Source organism: Manis javanica, chromosome 8, assembly GCF_040802235.1.
Source record: "Manis javanica isolate MJ-LG chromosome 8, MJ_LKY, whole genome shotgun sequence".
Taxonomy (NCBI): domain Eukaryota; kingdom Metazoa; phylum Chordata; class Mammalia; order Pholidota; family Manidae; genus Manis; species Manis javanica.
Window position 1 is genome coordinate 39,123,524 of NC_133163.1, and position 24,198 is coordinate 39,147,721.

The following is a 24,198-nucleotide window of genomic DNA, read 5'->3' on the forward strand; positions in this document are numbered from 1 at the left end:
CTAAAAGTACTTACAGGAAAGTGGATTAGAGGCACTGTCAAAAGCAGAGCAAATAGTATGCATAACTTCACAGTCATGACAACAACATCATGTGGCAAGTATTTACTATAATCTTGCAGTAATTCTGACGCCACTTTGTCTGTAAATACAAAAAATTACAATAAGGATCACATTATAAACTACTAAGATGTCAATAACAGCAAAATTATTTTCCTTTGCACACATGGATCTTAACAGATCTTGGATTTCCAGTACCAAATCCAATCTCTGGCCTTTTTCCTATCCTATATAACACAGAGACATTAGTTAAATATCTCCTTGAAACCTACCATTGGTTCACTTAATAAAACTAGGTATCTGCACAGGTAGAACTTCTAAAATTATGACAATGAATATATGTGTGTATATGTATTTCTTAAGAACTTTTCCATATTCTGAAGGTTTGAACAACATTTATGTTGTTTGTTTTGTTAAGTTCTTTTATGTATACTACTGAATTTGGTCCATAAGAAAACAATACAAGACAAGCAGTTAGGCTAAAAAATACTAAATGACTTGCCCAAGATCCCACAATACAAAGGGACAGAGCTGGCAGAGCTGTACAGCCCAATTTTTTTGGTGTCAAAGCCAATATCTTTTCCTCAATACTGAGATGTTTTCTAGAATCTCACAGAGTTTGTGCTTATTACCTGCTTCACCAACACTTCATCTGTAGATTCCTCTTGCATAAAAGAGAATGCAGTTTTAGGGAAATGGCTTTCTTAGCAAGCCAGTGGGGTAGCCAGTGACAGAGTTTGTACATGCTCCACGGTGTCCTTCCAGTCTCAGTGACTTCCCACCCCAAGCTAGACAAAGGGTATGAAGAGTGAGGGGTCTCAGGAATACACTATTATCACTGCTTTGTAGGAAAAGAACAGTTTGTACTTAGAATAGTGCTTTTCAAATTTAAGCGGATATGCTTTGAAAAAGATGTTTTGGGTAGAAATTAAAAAAAACAAACACACCTCTTTTCAAGGATCTCAAAATTTAAAGGGGAGATAAGGTGAGTACACACACATATAATAGACATAAGTGGCAGAAGGTCTAAACAAAGAGCTATGATGATTCTGATCAGGGGAAGGTAACTATGGCTTTGCGATGAGCAAGGAGGAATTCAGAAGACACGGTGAGCAGCAGGATGGTAGAGGGGCTTGAATTCTGGGACTACACAGACTAAGGTTCAAAACCCACTACTTACTAGCAACTTAGCTTCTCGTCTCTCAGTTTTTACACCTGTAAAATGAGGACAATGATACACTGACCTATTGAGTTACTGAGAGCATTAGATGAGTTAATGTATGTGTGCTGACATTCAAAGATGTGAGAAGAAGAGATTCTCTCTAGGACCAAGAACCAGCACAAGAGCAAGCCCTGATGTAGCCCAGGGAATATGCTTCTGAAAAATGACTAGTCCAGTAATACCACAGTGGTTGAAACAGGGTGTCTGTAGAGCAAAGAGAGTATTGGGTGACAAGGCTGGAAATGTATTTAAGACCCAGTAACAGAGCTCTTCATAGGGTTTGAACTTAATCTGTAGGCCACAGAGATGCAGTGACTTATGAAGAATAGTGTACTATGATCTGAACTAAGTAGGAAGATGATAGAAAGAAAAAGAGACCCAAAACAAGGGTAACAGTTAGTAGGCAACTGTGATAATCATGGAAAGGTAATGGGAATCTGAACTACACTATCAATAATGGAAATGGGAGAGAAACTAATTGTGTAAAATATGTCATACTTTATACACACAATGTGGGAGTAATAGACTTAGTAGGTGATTAAGAAGAGCCAGGAAAGCTGGATTCTATTTCCAAATCTGAGATACTTGTGAGTCTTTGAAGAAATGTGGCAAACTATTTTATTTCTACTTTATGAATCATAAAAATGAGCTAATAACATTTACTCCTTGACCTCGTAGACTTTTTAAATGGTCTGGCTATTATGTAACATTTGGGCATTGGCCTCACTCACCAGAGAAACTCTTTTTTCTTCCTCACCTTACAATGCTTTAACATCTGTAATCAGACCAATATTATTAATCTCAGTACATACTTATAGGTCCCTCTAACCTGTCAAAATTTAGTTATTAACTATGCCTTGGGAACACTGGAATAAAAGGATCCCAAGCAGCTCTAGAAGCCTGAAGAACTACATTTGCTGCAAATTCAAAATATCTGTAACATGTCCACTTTCTACTTTTCCAGGATGAAAGCCTTCTTCTGAGCCAGTCATTTCTGAACTCTTAGCTGAGCCTTAACATATGTAAGGGATAGAGTAAAACACTTCTCTGGATTCAGACAAATCTCTACAAATCTCAGAAAGTACCTGATGGTGATCTCTGCAAGTCACATAAGCTATTCAAGTCAGGAGGCTGTCCTGTTTAATACAAATTGCCAAACAGGATATGATGTTAATAAAGATTACCACAGAATAGCAGAAAGATAACTGGATTCATATTCAGGGGACCTGCCACTAATTGTGTGACAGGTCACTTCACCTCTCTGGACTTCAGTTGCTCATCTCCAAAATGAATGGAGGGACTTAAACTCGTGACTGCCCTTCTGATAAGGTCTAAGGCTCAATTAGCAGTTTCTTTCCATAAGACTGAAAGCTATTATTATCCCAACAGAAATAAACCATTACAGATTTTTCTTGATTAAGATTAACAACCCAAAAAAGAACCACTATAAATAATGAATCAATATCTGAATTTTCTTCTGTCTTTGGAGAAGGAATATATATCATTCATTCTATCTCTCTCTCTATCCCCTACTTACATACCTATCATGTGATTTTTCTTAGATGTGTATTTCTTCATTATATAAAGTATAGATACTCTTAAGAACTTGCATTGGTGGAGAAGGATTAAATCAGAGACAACATAACAGCTTTACTTGATAAGCAGGAAAATCTCTGTGTAGGAAACATTTCCTTTACATGATGAAACTGTTTGTCATGTGTTCAAGCAACAATATAGACAGAGAGCTAGCTGGGTAGATATAGAGATATACAGATATGCCAGAAGCTTAAGTAAGCCAGGATTTTCCAAAAGTTCACCTGACAAAAAACATGGAATTATGGAAATAAGGTTCTTTAGCATAATTCCTGAAGAGGCAGCACAGTAATAGACTTTGGAAAGAGTCAGAATTAGACCCAAATCCCAACATATTATTCATTAGCTGCAGGTAACTGGCCAAATTTATGTCTTTGGAGAAGGAAACTGACTCAACCTATGTGAACACATACCTTACAGAGTTGTTGTAAAGATTAAGTTAGGCAATGTATGTAAAATACCTGACACTCACATAATAAACATTTGCTCAACAAATATATTAGCATCCATCCATTCTCCATTTCCCTTTTAATCTAAGCTTTCTTATAATTTAATATAGCTCCTAAGTTTCTCACAATGCCTTATGTAACTATTTTTCAGCTCTCCTGAAGACTGGTAGGCCATTTAAGGTTTCTTCCAGATTGCTCTATGTATCCTCCATACAGAAGGACAGAGAGGAAGAGAAGGAGGTGCATTTTTTTAACTTTTCTTAATGTTGAAGATCTCTAATTATAATAGTATTTGTGCCCAGTGATAAGTTCAACTTAGAAAAATACGCAGCTCTTCTGCTATACTAAGCTTTTGCTTACTCCCAACAGACACCCTGCTATAGTCTCTTACTGATATAGAAAATAGAAAAGTCTTACTGAGCGCAAGTCTACACAAAACTTAACAAACCCAACAACCAAAAATAGAGCTTAAGTATTTCAAGAATTTTGTTTCATTTTCAATGATCAAAAAGCTTAACAATCTGCTTTACCTTTCTTTGTAGCGTATCTAGCAGGGTACTGTACTAATGTTGGAACTAATGCCTTTCCTGATGGTGTACACAGAGGTCTACCACTCTTATCCTACATAGTATAAACATGCAAGAGCAAGATTCAAGATGGTGGTGTGAGAGGTGAGACGGAGAATTCCTCCAAAAACCACAAATAGTATGAAAATATAGTTAATTGCTACAACTAACCCTAAAACAGCAACAAGAAAGAAAGCTGAACCAGACTGCATGCAGACCTCATGAACAGAGCAGACCTCATGAACACAGGGCCCCAGCTCCGCTCCCCTATGACCCCCAGCCTCACTCTAGGGGCTGAGAAGCTCCACAGACTGGAGTTTCTGGGCACTAGTGGGCACCACAGAGAATTATGAAATGTCAAAAGAACATGGTTCAGACCAAAATCTCACAACCCCCAGAAAAAGGGCCTAATGAAACTGAACTCACCGATCTGCCTGAAAGAGAGTTCAAAATAAAAATCATAAACATGCTTATGGAGGTACAGAAAAATATTCAAGAACTCAGGAATGAATTTAAGTAGGAGATTCAATCATTAAGAAATTCCATAACTGAAATGAAACATACAATGAAGGGATTTAAAAACAGATAAGATGTAGTAGAAGATATGGTAAATGGAATAGAAATTAGAGAAGAGGAATACAAAGAGGCTGAGGCACAAAGAGAAAAAAGAATCTCTAAGAATGAAAGAATATTGAGAGAACTGTGTGACCAATCCAAACGGAACAATATTCGTATTACAGGGGTACCAGAAGACGAGAGAGAAAAAGGGATAGAAAGTGTCACTGAGGAGGTGATTACTGAAAACTTCCCCAATCTGGGGAAGAAGATAGTCTCTCAGGCCATGGAGTTACACAGATCTCCCAATACAAGGGACCCAAGGAAGACAACATCAAGACATACAGTAATTAAAATGGCAAAGATCAAGGATAAAGACAGACTTTTAAAAGCAGCTAGAGAGAGAAAGAAGATCACATACAAAGGAAAACCCATCAGGCTATCATCAGACTTCTCAACAGAAACCTTACAGGCCAGAAGGGAGTGGCATGATATATTTAATGCAATGAAGCAGAAGGGCCTTGAACAAAGAATACTATACCTGGCAAGGTTATTATTTACATTTGAAGGAGGGATTAAACAATTCACAGATAAGAAAAAGTTGAGGGAATTTACCTCCCACAAAAAAAACCTCTACAGTGCATTTTGGAGAGACTCTCATAGATGGAAGTATTCCTAAGGTTAAATAGATGTCACCCAAGGGATAGACAAAGAGCACAGAATATGATTCATAACATACAAAGAATGGAGGAGGAAGAAAACGGAGGGGGGGAAAAAAAAGAAGAACCTTTAGGTTGTTTGTAATAGCACACGAAGTGAGTTAAATTAGACTGTTAGATAGTAAGAAAATTACCTTTGAAACTTTGGTAACCATAAATCTAAAGCCTGCCATGGTATTTAGTACATACCTATTAATAATCACCCTAAATGTAAATGGTTTGAACACACCAATCAAAAGACATATAGTTACTGAATAGATAAAAAAACAAGACCCATCTATATGCTGCCAACAAAAGACTCACTTCAAACCCAAAGACATACACAGACTGAAAGTAAAGGCATGGAAAAAGATAATTTCATGCAACTAACAGGGAGAAAAAAGCAGGAGTTGCAGAACTTGTATCAGACAAAATAGACTTCAAAACAAAGAAAGTCACAAGAGACAAAGAAGGACATTACATAATGATAAAGGGGTCAGTCCAATAAGAGGATATAACTATAATAAATATCTATGAACCCAACACAGGATCACCTACATATGTGAAACAAATACTAACAGAATTAAAGGGGGAAATAGAACACAGTGCATTCATTTTAGGAGACTTCAACACAGCACTCACTCCAAAGGACACATCAACCAGACAGAAAATAAGTAAAGAGACAGAGGCACTGAACAATCTACTAGAAAACATGGACCTAAAGGACATCTACAGAACACTCCATCCAAAAGCAACAGGATGCACATTCTTCTCAAGTGCACATGGAACATTTTCAAGAACAGATCATATACTAGGCCACAAAAAGAGCCTCAGTAAATTCAAAAAGATTGAAATTGTACCAACCAGCTTCTTGAATCACAAAGGTATGAAGCTAGAAATAAATTACACAAAGAAAATGAAAAAGCCCACAAACACATGGAGGCTTAATAACATGCTCCTAAATAATCAATGGATCAATGACCAAATAAAAACAGACATCAAGCAATATATGGAGACACATGACAACAATAATTCAACAACACATAATCTGTGGGACGCAGCGAAGGCCGTGCTAAGAGGGAAATATATTACAATACAGGCCTACCTCAGGAAAGAAGAACAATCCCAAATGAACAGCCTAAACTCACAATTAATGAAACTAGAAAAGGAAGAACAAATGAGGCCCAAAGTCAGTAGAAGGAGGGACATAATAAAGATTAAAGCGTAAATAAATAAAATTAAGAATAAAACAATAGAAAGAATCAATGAAAGCAGGAGCTGGTTATTCAAGAAAATAAACAACATAGATAAGCCCCTAGCCAGACTAATCAAGAAAAAAAGAGAGTCTACACAAATAAACAGAATCAGAAATAAGAAAAGGAAAAATCACCATGGACACCACAGAAATACAAAGAATTGTGAGAGAATACTATTAAAAATTATATGGTAACAAACTGGATAACATAAAAAAATGGACAACTTTCTACAAAAATACAACCCTCCAAAGCTGATCCAGGAAGAAACAGAAAATTTGAATAGACCAATTAACAGCAAAGAAATTGAATTGGTAATCAAAAAACTACCTAACAACAAAACTCCTGAATCAGATGGTTTCACGGCTGAATTTTATCAAACATTTAGTGAAGACCTAATACCCATCCTCCTTACAGTTTTCCAAAAAGTAGAAGAGGAGGAAATACTCCCAAACTCATTCTACAAGGACAACATCAGTCTAATACCAAAACCAGGCAAAGACACCACAAAAAAGAAAATTATAGACCAATATCCATGATGAACATAGATGCAAAAATACTCAACAAAATATTAGCAAACCGAATTCAAAAATACATCAAAAAGATCATCCATCATGACCAAGTGGGATTCATCCCAGGGATACAAGGATGGTACAACATTCGAAAATCCATCAACATCATCCATTACATCAACAAAGAGAAGAACAAAAACCACATGATCATCTCCATAGATGCTGAAAGAACATTCAACAAAATTCAACATCCACTCATGATAAAAAACTCTCAACAAAATGGGTATACAGGGCAAGTACCTCAACATAATGAAGGCCATATATGACAAACCCACAGCCAACATTATATTTAACAGTGAGAAGCTGAAAGCTTTTCCTTTAAGATTGGGAACAAGACAAGGATTCCCACTCTCCCCACTGTTATTCAACGTGGTACTGGAGGTCCTAGCCACAGCAATCAGACAAAACAAAGAAATATAAGGCATCCAGATCGGTAAAGATGAAGTCAAACTGTCACTATATCCAGATGACATGATATTGTACATAAAAAATCCTAAAGACTCCATTCCAAAACTACTAGAACTAGTATCTGAATTCAGCAAAGTTGCAGGATACAAAATTAATACACAGAAATCTGTTGCATTCCTATACACTAATGATGAACTAGCAGAAAGATAAATCAGGGAAATAATTCCATTCACAATTGCATCAAAAAGAATAAGATACCTAGGAATAAACCTAACCAAGGAAGTGAAAGACCTATACCCTGAAAACTACGGGACACTCTTAAAAGAAATTAAAGAGGACACTAATAAATGGAAACTCATCCCATGCTCTTGGCTAGGAAGAATTAATATTGTCAAAATGGCCATCGTGCGTAAAGCAATCTACAGATTCAATGCAATCCCTATCAAAATACCTACAGCATTCTTCAGTGAACTAGAGCAAATAGTTCTAAAATTCATATGGAACTACAAAAGACCCCGAATAGCCAAAGCAATCCTGAGAAGGAAGAATAAAGCACGTGGAATTACGCTCCGTGACTTCAAGCTCTACTACATAGCCACAGTAATCAAGACAATTTGGTACTGGCACAAGAACAGACCCATAGACCAGTGGAACAGACTAGACAGTCCAGAAAGAAATCCAAGCATATATGGTCAATTAATATATGATAAAGGAACCATGGACATACAATGGGGAAATGACAGCCTCTTCAACAGCTGGTGTTGGCAAAACTGGACAGTTACATGTAAGAAAATGCAACTGGATTATTGTGTAAGCCCGTACACAAAAGCAAATTCAAAATGGATCAAAGACCTGAATGCAAATCATGAAACCATAAAACTCCTAGAAAAAAACATAGGCAAAAATCTCTTGGACATAAACATAAGCAACTTCTTCATGAACATATCTCCCCAGACAAGGGAAACAAAAAGCAAAAATGAGCAAGTGGGACTATATCAAACTAAAAAGTTTCTGTACAGCAAAGGATACCATCAGTAGAACAAAAAGACATCCTACAGCATGGGAGAATATATTCATAAATGACAGATCTGATAAAGGGTTGACATGCAAAATATATGAAGAGCTCACACACCTCAACAAACAAAAAGCAAATAATCCAATAAAAAAATGGGCACAGGATCTGAACAGACACTACTCCAAAGAAGAAATTCAGATGGCAAACAGACACATGAGAAGATGCTCCACATTGCTAATCATCAGGGAAATGCAAATTAAAACCACAATGAGATATCAGCTCACACCAGTTAGGATGGCCAACATCCAAAAGACAAACAACAAATGTTGGTGAGGATGTGGAGAAAGGGGAACCCTCCTACACTGCTGGTGGGAATGTAAACTAGTTCAAATATTGTGTAAAGCAGTATGGAGGTTCCTCAAAAAACTCAAAATAGAAATACCATTTGACCCAGGAATTCCACTCCTAGGAATTTACCCTAAGAATGCAGCATCCCAGTTTGAAAAAGACATATGCACTCCTATGTTTATCGCAGCACCATTTACAATAACCAAGAAATGGAAGCAACCTAAGTGTCTATCAGTAGATGAATGGATAAAGAAGATGTAGTACATATACACAATGGAATATTATTCAGCCATAAGAAGAAAACAAATCCTACCATTTGCAACAACATGGAGGGAGCTAGAGGGTATTATGCTCAGTGAAATATGCCAGGCAGAGAAAGACAAATATCAAATGATTTCCCTCATCTGTGGAGTATAAGAACAAAGAAAAAACTGAAGGAATAAAACAGCAGCAGACTCACAGAACCGAAGAATGGACTAACAGTTACCAAAGGGAAAGAGACTGGGTAGAATGGGTGGGAAGGGAGGGATAAGGGGGAAAACGGGGCATTATGATTAGCACAAATAATGTAGGGGGCTGGGGACATGGGGAAGGCAGTATATACAAAGAAGTCAAGTAATGATTCTATAGCATCTTACTATGTTGATGGACAGTGACTGTAATGGGGTATGTGGGGGGACTTGATAATAGGGGGAGTCTATTAACCATAATGTTCAAGTAATTGTACATTAATGATATCAAAAAAAATGCAAGTGCATATTTAAGTTAATGAATGGCCTTTATTACTGATGAATAACAGAGATAGCAAGAAGAGGACTATATAGAGCAATTATACTTTTCTCATAAAAATTTCCAAGATAATACTCATGACATATAATGAAAAGTCATCATATTTAAATTAAACTTCATTAAGGATAGTAAGAAGTACAGCATCTGAAGTTATGAAATAATTATAATAATAATGATAGTAACACACGACCAGCCGCAGCTCTCCTTTGTACTATGTGCCAGATACGTAACAGGCATTTTACATATGACTCATTTCCTCCTCAAGCCAAGTCTGTGCAATTATCCCTATGTCACAGATTATGAGATGAAGATACTGTAAATTAAAGTACCCTATTTGTGGTCATAGCAGAGTAATTATTTGAACTATAATCATTGGATTTCAAAATCCATATTCTTTCCATTGGGCTTAGGAAAGGCAGCTGTGCAAGCAAATATTGTCCAAAAACTTGTCATACTTGGAAAGACTCTGGGAGATAAGCACCATTACAAGTCATCACGGATGTCCAAAACCTAAAACATGTGCATGGGGCTATCAACCATCAAGTCAGAATCATAAAAGCTAAATATTGCCAAGTAATAACAGCCATTTCTTTGAGAGCTGGTAAAAAAGCATTTATACATTAAAAGCATATTTAAGAACTTGACACATTGAGTGTAAATTTCCATAATGTGTTTGTTTGCAAATTAAATATATGTTTGCAAATTAAACAAGAGAGCTTAAATTTTTTTTATTCTAGACTATCACCTTTTCTTAAAGCCCTTATAAGAGAAAAAAATATGTACCAAGCAGGCAATTTCTCAAAAATAAATAAAAGAAAATTTTATTTTATGAATTTAAAAGAATCTTTTAAAAAATTAAGGAGAAAGGTTATAGTACATCAAAGAATCATGTGCTAAATCATGTGAATTAAGACTGAAGGCAGAGATAGCTGACATTTAACTGTACCACTGTAGTCTAATGTATCACTCTTTCCTTTCTCACCTTGTTCTTTTGCAATTAAGATGACTGACTCTCCCAACCTCTCAAACTGCTGAAAGAGAATCTGTTAGAGTCTAATGTATTGAACTCTGAATTTAAAATAACAAAATCATTATCGTACATTTTTTCCTGTAGGAAGACTTCAATGTCCGTAAACCTGAGGTTTTACTTAGGTCTTAAAGAAAATTTTCACATGAAGTTATTAATCTTGAACTTGATCCATCTTTTTAAGAGCAAGAAAGTCAATTCTTTAAGGTTCATAGAGTCAGCTTTAGTACTGCACTGAGTTCTAGCAGGCTGAACAAATTAACTTGCTAATGAAAGGCAGAAACAAAGTCCATATTTAGGTGTGGACCAACTATAGAACAATTTATTTTCCATCCATAATCAAATAATCAAATAGTACACTTACCATAAAAAGTGAGGTACCCAAAGAGCGCAGATAGAAAATAAATGAGAAAACTTAGAGCAATTGCAGTATTGGTTACATTCTGCATTCTTTTCTTTGAGGGGCTAAAAGATAAAAATGGAAAAAGTAGAATCATGAACTGAATTACACGTAAAGAAACAAACATCTCTCAAGCTAGTCAAATGGATTCCTTAACCATTCAGACCCAGTTCACTAATCACTACTAATTAGTTCATTAACAACTATATACTCATTAATATATAGTAGAAATCCTGATTTGAAATTATTGCATAAAGATTATGCTTCCAGGAAATATTCTCAACTGGGACAGACCTAAGTCTTGATTGTTTTGTTTTCAGCTAACATGTAGAATCCAGTGATAGGAGGGAAGGATTCATAAAGGAGCATGTCATTCAACCTGAAAGTCCTAGAAGTAAAAAGACATACTTAACATACTGAAACTACTGTAATTACATGGAATGTAAAGGCAATAGTTTTAAATTAAAAAATTTACCCAAAATTTTAAGTATGTTATTAGACCAATAAAAAAACTTTATATTCAACATGAAGAAATATAGTTTTATAAATTCTATAAGATTATAATATCAATAAAACTGAATATTATATAAATGAAAATAAAATATTCCAGGATTCTATAGTACCTTTGAAGTTCACAGTATATGGGCAATATTGAGGTATGACAGAGAAATGAAAAAGCCATGGTTGGTATGGCATAAGCACTCTGAAAAAAAATTTAAGATGATAAAATTATTAAATACTACTCTGTTGAACCTACTACCTCATTTGACAATAAACTCAATTCTTTAAAAAAATCCACTTGGTTAAATTTATTTCTTCTTTAATGAATCACCTCTTTATAAAATAAGGGCTTTTTTCTTTATTTTAGAAAGAGAGACACAATTTTGGTCACCAGCAAATGTTTTACTTGATAGTTAGATTGCCTGTACTGGCCAGAGTACTACTTGGCTGGCTTCCACACCATGTTCCTTTTACTAAAATCACTGGTGCTTCTACATTATTTGGGTAAGATAAAATAATTTAAGTAAGATAAATAATATTTAAATAAGATTAAAAAGAAAACTTTAGAAGTGATCTTATTATAATTCTCAGTCTTTCCTAATATATGCATTAGGAAACTTATTTATTGTAGAATCCTAAGTAACAACAGTAGCTAATGCTTTTGAACCTGCTTTCACCAACCCAAAGGGAATATTACCAATGTAATTAAGAGAATACTGAAAATATTAATCATAATTTAGCATTTTTGACTAAGGTCTCTTTCAGTGGGAATGAACATGATTTATTCTAGACCAAAACACTCTTAGAGATCCATTGGAATATGTGAACATTGTTTTTAGAATACTTAAGAGTCAGAGGAAGTTACAAAGCAAACAGAAGTTACAATCTAAATGAAAATACAAAATGGATAGCGATGATTTACTTTCTCTTTCCTACTCTAAAAATTTTCCCTAATTAACTTTAGGCTGCTCAGTAAAAGAAGTTCCAGATGACTAAAGACCTATCTTGGGACATAATGCCCCCTAAAATATCTGAAGGGAGCTGGGAGGAAGGAAAGCTGTAGTGTTTCCTGAGGCTGGATTAGGGGAATAAGAGTTTAATTCACAAATTCTCTTTCATATATTGCTCAATTTCCTGGCTTGTCAATTATGCTACCTACATCTTTAAGACACATGGAGGCCTTTATTATGTAAAAGATATGGTACCTCCCTTGTGAGGCCAAAGAGACACTTCTCATTTAAAAACTGGTGATAAAAAGGAAAATTCCACAGGGAGAAGTTACCATACCAACATTCTACACTAATAGAGTTGTATGTGAGTGGAAAGGATTCTAGTATCTGGGACCTGCATTTCAGCAGAATCAAAAAGTGTAGATGAAGAAACGTGGAGCAACAGGGATGACTTTGAGCTTTTCTAGAATGACAAAGCAGAGATCATCCAGATCACAGCTCCTGTCTCCTCTGCTGGTGCTCATGGGCTCTTGCAGACATTCCCAGCATCCTTAGAGAAGGCAAGGGGACTTGGTTTTCTAGTCTCTGCCCTAGGTATCATAAATTTCAACTTGGGAATGTCAGCCAGAAGATGTATTGGCAGTACTCAAATGTTGGCCCAATGATGAGGCTGTTTAGCTACAAACCAAGGTTCTACTCACAGGCGAGCAGTTTTTGATATAATTGGCTATTAAGCTTTATAAGTCCAGAGGGCAACAGGAAGTCTGTATCCACAGAGGACCTTATTGGCCAGACATTTGGTAAATCTGCTCTTTTAGGCAGTGGCCCATTTAAAACAGGCTTCATTTAAAGGCATGCCAAAAAACAAACAAAAAAAAGAGGTGGCTGTTTCATAATGGGCCACCCTGTGTTAAATAATATTATTCTTCTGGTAGGCAACTCTATACTTAGCACTTTCATGAAAATTAATTAGTTACAGGTACAGAGACCTAAGAGACCCTATTACACAAATCTCTTAAAACTTGAAATGTGAAAAATCAACCAAAAGTATCTGTTAATAACTTACAAACCTCTTTGGAGAAATGAAAGAGCTTTGGTTTACAATCATCTGTAGCATTTGAAATCTGTTTAAGAGGATTGAGGGAGGAAAATAGAGAAACCAATAGTCATTAAAAGTCAGAATATATCAACAAAAATGATGAATGTTTTATTACCAGGCTTTCAAATAAAAATATTTCAAAACAAAGTTCCAAAGTGTAATATAGCCATTACTATTTCATTAATTAGGAAAAAAATCATTATTAGTTATTTTTTTAGCTTAAAATAAAAAGGAAGAAACTAAAAAGAAAATATAAACTATTACCTGGAAGTACTGCTCTATGTAATTTGACCTCAGAGGACAAGGGATAGACCATTTTTTAATAATTATCTGTAAGAATAAGTAGAATCACCACTCAGATTATTTCTTATAAAATTCATGACAAGAAATAGATTTCAAATAGGTCAACAATAATTCAATTAATCTAAAACCATATCAAATGACATGCTAGCTAACAGAAGATTCTTTGCTCATATGATTCTCCCCGGTTAGAATGAGGTCATCATTTAACATGGGCACCTATGGTGGGTGTTGGGGGGAGTGTTGCCTATCTGTGTAGTGGAGATTCCCCCCCGTTAAAGACTGAGAGTACTCTTATGTCATCTTTCAAAACTCCAATAGCATCAAGGCATTTAAAAAAGTACAGCTCAAAATGGGAAGGCAATGTTTTTAGTAACAATGGTATAAGAGTATGGTTATTTGTGGGCCTGGTATTAGTAGCAGATAGAGAAATATTAATAGCAGTTTTGGAAATAACCACAGGCAGAAATAAGTACAGATCTTATGCAAAGGGGACACTAAGGGATTTCTGATGTATAAGTACTGTCCCTCCTTGCTTTTTTTAGACTTGGTATTACTTCTGGCAAATGTGAATAAAGCTAACTAAGAATAAGTGCACTAACTAGGAAACTCCAGCTGGTAAAAATAAATTTTTAAAAAATTAAAAGAAATCCAAAGGGATGCTATTTCCCAGAAATAATCAAAGAAAATGTTTCAGGATTTTACTTTTAATTGTGGCCATACTGTTTCTAGACCTACAATTGTGTCAACATTACCATTGTTGCAGTTGTTTTGGGGCATGTAATTACTCTGTACATGTTTGCTCCAGGCTGAAACCCAGCATACAGAGGAGCAAGGGAGAATAAAGGAGGTATTTGTTCTTTGCAGGAGACCGATAAGTAAATAATATTCCTATTTGGTATTTATCTAGTTTTGGATTTTAATTAATTCAAACAACATTTTATGTAGTGATAAAACAAATCTATGGAAAACATATACTCTTAGGATTAAGTTAGTGAGTGAATTAAAAAACTACTCTAAAATCCTCATCAACAGGGGAAAAAGGAATGATTAGGATCAACTGGGCAAGCTGCTTTGACATTTCTAGATAAGTTTTCAATATGGAATAAAACTAAATTGTCAACTTACCAAGAGGAAAGAAAAAATCAAAAGTAATAATCTTACCATCTGGTATTTTTTGGTTTTTTTGGTGTGTTATCAAAAAAAAGGATGAAAATGAGATGGGGTAGAAGCTGGAGAGGCAAGGTTATTACTGGTCTCTCTCTTCAGCCCTGCTCTGAGTTTAGTGACCCACATTTTCTCCCTACTAACGGTGCTGGCGGTGGTAGGAACAACCATTTACTGAGCATTTGTACAGCCGGTACTTTGATAAAGGTGGTATGTGAGCTGTCTCATTTATTTTTTCAGCTTTGATTACTAGGCTTGCAAATCAAAGTATTTCAAAACAATGCTCCAAAATATAAAATATTCATTTCTTCACTAATTATAAAATATCATTAGCCTAATTTCATATTAATATAAAATTCAAGAACTACAGCTCATTTCTTTAAAGAGACCCATCCCAACCCCAAGGCTGCATGGTAGAACGGAGTGGATAGAAGGGATATCCTACAAAGCTGACGTAGAGAACAGATACCTGATGACAGAGTAATGGAATCCCTGCTCAGGACCAAGACAGAACGTGATGAGAAGATAACTCCAGGGATTAGAAAGATAAAGGGAGAGCAAGATTCAGTGTTAAAAATAATTGTACACTTGCACAAAAGGCCTTTCCTTCTCTCTGCTCCAAGTCTTTCCAATCTTTAAAAACGTAGCTCATTTTATTTCCTTCCATACCCTTCTTTACTCTAGCTCTCAGTGATCCTTCTCTCCTCTCAACTCTTGAAATTCTTATTCTGAAGCAAATAAATCAACACTTAATTACTTGTGGCCTATATTGTTCCCTATTTTTTCTAATGAACTTATCTTATCTCCCTTACTAAAATGATGTAGAGTCCAGGTTAAACTCCCACAACTCTAAAATGCCTAGGATAATGGTCATCAGAAGGAAAGCTTCTAACTAAAATCCATTCACATAGTTTTCATTTTGATCACTGACTTACTACAATATTAGAATACTAATCTGTACTCAAGACAGAACTTTTGGAAAGAATGGCAATCCATTTGTATTTTAACCTGGACCATAAAAAGGCAAATCCATCTGGTTACCATCATTCTGAGCTACTGCAAAGATAAATTTTATCTTTAAAAATTTATATATTTAAGAGGGGGCAAAATACTATGTTAAAACTTTTTGTGCAAAATAAGGATCTGGGACAACAGATAAGAGAATAGGTTTTGACTTCCATTATTTAAAAAGTATAATTTGAGAAAATAGTTTTCTGGACTGATTTTCTAAAAATGTAATATGAATGTTACATAGATTTACAAACATGTATTGACAAATGCACATATACAAATACATTACAAATATATATATTATATATGTAGAAAAAAATACTACACACACACACAAAAATGAAAGAATTGCTACTCTTCAAAAAAATCTGGGTTAATATATAAATATTTCCTTTCCTAACCATTATGTATTTCAAAACCGAATACTTAGAGAGTTTTAAATGAGTATGTCAATAAAAAGGGCATTAGAAAGTATCCCACATATACACAATGGAGTATTACTCAGACTAAAAAAGGAAATCTTGCCATCTGTGATAACATGGATGAACTTAGAGGGTATCATGCTAAGTGAAATGAACCAGGCAGAGAAAACAAATACCATATGATTTCACTTACATGTGGGATCTAAAAAACCCACAAATACAGACAACAGACTGTTGGTTACCATATGGAAGGGGGTAGGGAATGGGTGAAATAGGTGAAGGGTATGAAGAGGTACAAACTGAAAATTGTAAAATAAACTAGACATAGGAATGGAAGAGAATTTAAGCAATAATATTGTAGTATCTTGGCACGATAATGGGGTAACTATACCTACTGTGGCTAGCATCTAGTAATGTATACAATTATTGAGTCACTATGTTGTACATTTGAAACATAATGTTGTAAATCAATTTTATTACAATAAAAAAGTATAAAAATTAAAAAAAAGTTTTAAGTATATCTTCATTGTCCCACTGTACACTAAATTTAAACTGTGCTTACAAGTAAAAATCTGAACAGATGGTTTGCAAAGCATTATAATTTAGAAGTGTAGAATACAAGGTATTATTTCCATATGACTGATACAGCAGAAACCTGCATTAAATTAAGGAATATCTGCCAGCTATGACAGAAATGAATACTGTAAAAACTACAATAGACATATCATATCAATACATTTCACTTGCTTCAAAATAATGAATATAAAACCCAAATTATTTCTACCTATGTGATGCTTGGTTTGCCAATTTTCTGTGAGGAAAAAAAATCCATTATCTACACTGATTCTCTTTAATATCCATATGTTCATTTATATATAGAGGCTACTCCTAACCATGTAAATGTTTCTCAACAATCAGATTATGATGAAAATATTTCCCTCCTCTATGTGGAACCTGAGAAGTATATGTTCATGGATATAAACTTATTGCTATAATCATTTTGCAATATATGTCAGTTAAGTCATTATGCTTGTGAAAAGAATCCAAAAAAACCTATGTTCAATTCACGTACTTACAAGGTACAAGACAGACAATTTGAGGTGGGGAGGGCAATGATTTTAATGCTGATAAATTCAACAACTTATGTAAACACTGTTAGGTATTTTTAGTTTTAAGAGCTTCCAGTAAAGCATAAATATTTATGCATACTGAAAACCAGGGTCATTTCCACTTCATTTAAATAATCTAGAGTTGTTTTATTCTTATATCCCATAAGATAGTTTAGCCTAAATTAAAGTGAGTCTACACTGTTTTGACAGCTTGAAAATCTGACTCTATAATATGGTTTTAACTACTGATGTGTTGTCTTGCTCTTTTGGGTGGCATTTTTCTTTCACTCATTTCTCAATTTCAAGGGAGAGTTTAATCAAGCTTGTAATTTTAGGAGTTTTATCAAGACATTTAGGTATATAGCTTCTTGACAAGCTTAAAATGTTTAATCCTATTTAAGTTGGATAGATATAGAATATGGAATAAACTGCTATGTAAAGAGAACTTTGTTTCAAAATTTCATACTATCTTTTGGATGTTAAAATATCTTAGAAGAATTAAAAGGAGTCAAATTCAAATTCTCTTTTACCTTTATATTACATTATTTTATAAATATTAAAATGAATTATTTACCATCTTATATTTTTCCTACAATAAAAATAATAAAAATGAGCTAGATTTTAAAAAAGAAAAAACTTATTCCACAAGTGAAGAAAACTTTTCTTTACAGTAGTCTTTTTTTTATTGAAGTATCATTGAGATACAATCTTACGTTGGTTTCAAACGTACAACAGTTGTTCAAGTTACCCATATTATTAAATCCTCACCCTGTTTAGTGCAGTTACTATCTATCAACAGAAAGATGTTACAGAATCATTGACTATATTCTCCATGCTGTACTACCATCCCCATGATCAACTTATATTGTGATTGTGAATTATTGTACCCCTTTCTTTATTCCCCCTCCTCCTTCCCACCACCCGTCCCAACCCCTCCCTCTTGGTAACTACAAGTGATTTCTCAGTGTCCATGAGTCTACCGCTATTTTATTCCTTGTTTTGCTTCATTGTTATACTCCACAAATAAGTGAAATCGTATGATACTTATCTTTCTCCATGTGGCTTATTTCACTGAGTATATCCTCTACCTCCATCCATGTTGTTGCAAATGGCAGGATTTATTTTCTTTTTACGGCTGAATAATATTCCACTGTATATATGTACCACCTCTTCCTTATCCATTCATCTATTCATGGACACTTATGTTGCTTCCATATCTTGGCTACTGCAAATAGTGCAGTGATAAACATAGGGATGCATATATCTTTTCAAATGAGGGATTTTGTTTTCTTTGGGTCAATTCCTAGAAGTGGAATTACTGGATTGAATGGTATTTCTACTTTCAGTTTTTTGAGGAACCTCCATATTGCTTTCCACACTAGCTGCAACAATTTACATTCTCACCAACAGTGTAGGAGGGTTCCCATATGGTGGTCTTTTTATGAGAATTTATCTATCTGAATAAAGTAGACCAGATAGAATTCAAGTACCCCAATTCTTACTAGATCTCCACAACAGCTAAACCCCAGAAACTCTGGTTTCATTAATGGAACAAAATTAATGACTATTATCAAATTGATTTTACAGACTAGAACCAGCCTGATTCTCATGTTTGAGTACCTCCCCACACGCATAAACACACACAATATTGTACAGAAATAAACTGATACACACACCTACACAAAGAATTATACTCCATCTAAGGTTTTAACACCATTGGTGTGCTCTCCTCTCTAACTAACCACAAGAGATACTGAATGTGAAACACTGCTCTAGCTAAACCTCTTCAATATAGATACAATGAAGGAAAAAATTTTGTGGAATAAAAATGCTTTTAATAACACACTGAAATAAAATAGGATACCTTCTTAACACAAAACAGCATTATAAGTAAAAAGACATTAACACAATGAGTTCAATTTTACTGAGGAGATAAGCAATACACTACATTTTAAACTTACCACAACAGCAAAGAACACCATAAAGAAAAATGATAAGCTACTTGTGTAGCCAAGAAAGCCTGTAAAATAACAATAAAATAAAAATCAATTTATAAGGAAAGTAGTCCTAATGTACAGCTAAAGCTGTATGTCTTGGGCATGTTTTCTATTACAGTGCTTGGTATCTAGGGCTTAGGGCTGAGAATAACAACATTCCAACTATCTGTCACAGATCATTTATGTAGTTCTGCACAGCAGAATGGAAACTGGCTTACCACTTATGGTACACTGTAAGGAAAGGCTGCTCTTTAATGTTCTTCTGTGAAGATTTTATTTTAGTGGGGTAGATAAAATACTACTGCAAACCAAGTAGTAGGTTAACTCGGCAGGGCTGAAGGCTAAAGAACCTAAAATAAGTCCAAGTTCAAAATTATTCATAACCACCACCCTTCTGCTAAATATGTGGTACTATGAAGTTTAAAAGCCCCTTAATATTCTTTCTTTCTTTTTTCTTTCTTCTAAACAGTGTCCTCTTCTATAAAGACTTACCTATTTTAGGAAGAAGTGTAAGAGGGAACACAATGCCAACACACATGATTATTAGTAGTGTTTGCCCATTAAGATACCAAGACCTATTGGGAAAAAAAAGTTCTATTTTAGGTACAGAACTCCAGTGTTTGTCTTTACACACACACACACATACAAACACATATGCATGTTATAACCACTACAACCATCCACTAGGAAAAGCCTACTTGCTTTTGTTAAAATATGTTTTTGTGGGATCCTATACTGTTATTGAATTTACATATAAGAAGTACACCAAAATTTATACATAATAAAGGAACCCATATTAAGTATGCAGTTCGATGAATTTTTTAAATGTATATACACACTTATGTAATCATCACCATCAACAAACAGGACATTTTCACCACCTCAAAAATGTGTCGCCCATTTGCAATCAGTCTCTCTATTGCCCAGGCACCAAGCAACCAGAGATCTGCTTTATATCAAAAAGATTAGTCTTTTCTTGTTTTAAAATTTCATGTAAGTAGAATAATACAATATGTATTTGTTAAAAAAAGTGTATCTAAAAAACCAGATGCCATTTTTTAACTATCAAATCAGCAAATATTTAAAAATAACAATCAATTGAGGTGAGGAGATACAAGGTCTGCACAAAACTGGCACAAGTATAAACTGTGTATATTATCTTTCTGGAAAGCAATTAGGCAATGGATATTGAGAGCCTTCAAACATTTAACTCACAGGGAAGACTATTAGAAGTAAACAGTCAGTAATAACAAGAATTTTAGTAAAAAGGTGTTTATTGAAATATTTAAAATAATGAAAACTGGAAACAAACATCTAAGACCATGAAAACTTTAAAATAAATTATAGAACTATGGGACAGTCATAAAAAAGAACATTTTACAGGCACAAAAATATAATAAATATTCAGTAAAATTCATAAATATACATAGCATGATAGCAATGTTGAGGAAAAATACAGATTAATTCAAAATGGAAAAGAATTGTAACATATGGATAGCCATTATCTCTGAGTGGTAGAATGATGAGTAATTTTTCTTCTTTATATATAGTTTTCTATATATTTTCAAATTTTCAGGAAAGGGCATGAATTACTCAGAAAAAGTATTAAAATTTTCATATAAAGGCATTAGACTATTGAATGAAAAAAGGTAGGTTAAAGTGTGATGGTACATGTCATTACTTAATAAAACTGGATGGACTTAAAAAAAACTCAGAATATATTTAAAATATCAAAAGTAGATTTCTATGTGGTACCAATATGAGCGATTTTTATTTTCTCCTTGTTTGCAATTTTGCAATATAAAATACACGTGTAGAAGTTTTAAAAAGTTAAAAAAGTCCCCAAGACTTTAAGAATAAAGACTTTACTTCAGCATGTACAAGACAAGTAATTTATGAAAGAAATACAGCTAGAGAATACACATGAAGACAAATCCAATCTCTGGTGCTAATTAAAGAAATAAATAATGAGGCTATTGGAATTAAACTAGTAAAACTATTCTAAAAATAACATTCAAGAATGTGGCATAATTGGTCCTTTACACATTGCTAGTGATCTTGTTAATTAGTATTATCTTATGGAAAAACATTGATAATATACAGTAAAAGCAATAAAAATGTGGTAATCCATTCTAAGAAAATAATCTAAAATATAAAGAATTTCATGTGCATGAAGTTATGAATACATTATTATATTATTAAGAAGCTGACAGAAAATCCTATATATCCGACAGGAGAAAATATTTAGGTCAATAATAGCACACTTGATGGAATCTAAAGTTATACAGCTTTTTCAAAATGACAATTTAGTAAAATGGAAAATGCTAATAACATAAATACAAGATACATGATTATTAACTATGTTTTTAAAAAGCTTTTTTGCAAAAAATTCAGAGGAAATAAAATGATAACAGTGATTAGGTAAGAAACAGTGTTCTGCATTTTTATTTGCCTTCTTTTCTAAATTTTCTATAATGTAGCTATCATATTTTTACACTGAAATATACATATATACACACACAATGGTTACAAAATAAAATTCCTGCTAATATGGGGGCTGGGAGCATCAAAGACACTTTTTCAAATCATCTGGTAGATGTTTTTGGAATTCCTGGTTGGCAATAATGCATCATCTTTCTTTATCAGGGAATTAAAGTCTCCCACAGCCATGTTACATTAAGAACATGGAAAAATTCCTAGACATATACAACATACCAAGTCTGAATCATGAAGAAACAGAATATGTGAATAGGCCAATAATAAGTAAGGAGATTGAATCAATAATTAAGTCTTCTAATGAAGAAAAACCCAGGACCAGATTTTTTTAAATGGTTATACTGGTAAAATCTTCCAAACATTTAAAGAAGAATTAATGCAAATCCTTCTCAAACACTTCCAAAACATTTGAAGAGGAAACACTTCCAAACTCATTTTACAAGGCCAATATACCCTAATACCAATGCCAGGTAAGGACACTATAAAAAAGAAAACTACAGACCAATATCCCTAATGAACATAGATGCAAACATTCTCAACAAAATGTTAGCAAACTGAATTCAACAGCACATTAAAAGAATCATACACATGATCAAGTGGGATTTATCCCTGGATGCAAGGATGGTTCAACAAGAGCAAATCAATTAATGCGATAGAGCACATTAATAGAATGAAAGATAGAAATCATATGATCATCTTAAGAGATGCAGAGAAAGCACTAGACAAAATACAATATCCTTTCACGATAAAAACCCTCAACAAATGGGTACAGAAGGAGCATATCTCAATGTAAGAAAAGCCATGTATAATAAACAAAGTCACGACTAATACCATATTCAACAGTGAAAGGCTGAAGCTTTTTTCTAAGATTAGGAACAAGATAAGGGTGCCCAATCTCACCACACTTATTTAACATAGTACTGGATGTTCTGACAAAGAAATATCTGAAAAACAAAGAAAATAATCCAATTTACAATAGCATCAAAACCATGAAAATACTTAGGAATAAATTTAACCAAGGAAATGAATAATCTGTACACTGAAAACTATAAGACTTTAATGAAAGAAACTGACACAAACAAATGGAAAGACATCCCATCTGTGTTCATGGATCAGAAGAATTAATAGTTAAAATGTCCATACTGTGTAAAACCATCTATAGATTCAATGCAATCCCTACCAAGATTCCAATGACATTTTTTACAGAAATAGAACAAACAATCCTAAAATTTGCATATAATGACAAAAGACTCCAAATAAGCAAAGCAATCCTCAGAAAGAAAACAAAGCTGGAGGCATCACTCTTCCTGATTTCAAACTATACAACAAAGCTATAGTAATCAAAACAGTATAGTACTGGCATAGAAATAGACATGTAGACCAATGGAATAGGATAGAGTCCAGAACTACCCTCTCACCCCACATATACAGTCAAACTAATATTTGACAAGGTGGTCAAGAATACTCAATCAGGAAAGAAGTCTCTTCAATGAATGAGATAACTGGGAAAAATGGATAACCACATGCAGAAAAATGAAAGACCCCTGTCTTATACCACTCACAAAACTTAACTTGAAATGGATTAAAGACTTAAATGTAAGACCTGAAACCATAAAACTTCTAGAAGAAAACATATAGAAAAAGCTACTTGACACTGGTTTTGGGAATGATTTTGATATAACACCAAAAGCACAAGCAACAAAAGCAAAAATAAGTTGATTGCATCAAACTAAAAAGAAACCACCAACAAATGAAGAAGAACCCTACAGAATGGGAGAAAATACTTGCAAACCATAAAGCTGATAAAGGGTTGATATCCAAAATATATACAGAACTCATACAACTCAAATAGCAAAAAAAAATCAGACAATCTAATTTAAAATGAACAAAGGAAATGAACAGACTTTAAGAATGGCCAACAGGTACTTGAAAAGATGCTCAACATCACTTATCATCAGGGAAATACAAATCAAAACAGCAATGTCACCTCACACCTGTTAGTATGGCTATTATCAAAAAGACAAAGATAACAAGTGATGGAGAGGATGTAGAAGAGATGGAACCCTTGTGCACCGTTATTGGGATTGTGAATTGATTCAGCCACTATGGAAAACAATATGGAGATTCCGCAAAAAACTAAAAATAGCACTACCATATGATCCAGCAATCCCACTTTTGGGCATATCATCAAAGG

General features: G+C 34.1%; 1 protein-coding gene across 8 annotated transcripts in view; it reads right to left on the bottom strand.

The window, feature by feature from the left end:
• SLC38A6 (solute carrier family 38 member 6) overlaps nt 1-24,198 on the bottom strand; it is a 75,025-nt gene that overhangs the window by 1,918 nt on the left and 48,909 nt on the right. For all 8 annotated transcript variants that reach the window (XM_073242292.1, XM_073242293.1, XM_073242294.1 and 5 more), the window contains 7 exons: nt 20,001-20,083; nt 19,473-19,531; nt 13,767-13,832; nt 13,474-13,527; nt 11,576-11,655; nt 10,917-11,017; nt 15-139 (listed from right to left, as the gene is read on the bottom strand). In XM_073242292.1, coding sequence (XP_073098393.1) covers nt 15-139; nt 10,917-11,017; nt 11,576-11,655; nt 13,474-13,527; nt 13,767-13,832; nt 19,473-19,531; nt 20,001-20,083 — 568 coding nt within the window. The remainder of the gene's footprint in view (nt 1-14; nt 140-10,916; nt 11,018-11,575; nt 11,656-13,473; nt 13,528-13,766; nt 13,833-19,472; nt 19,532-20,000; nt 20,084-24,198) is intronic.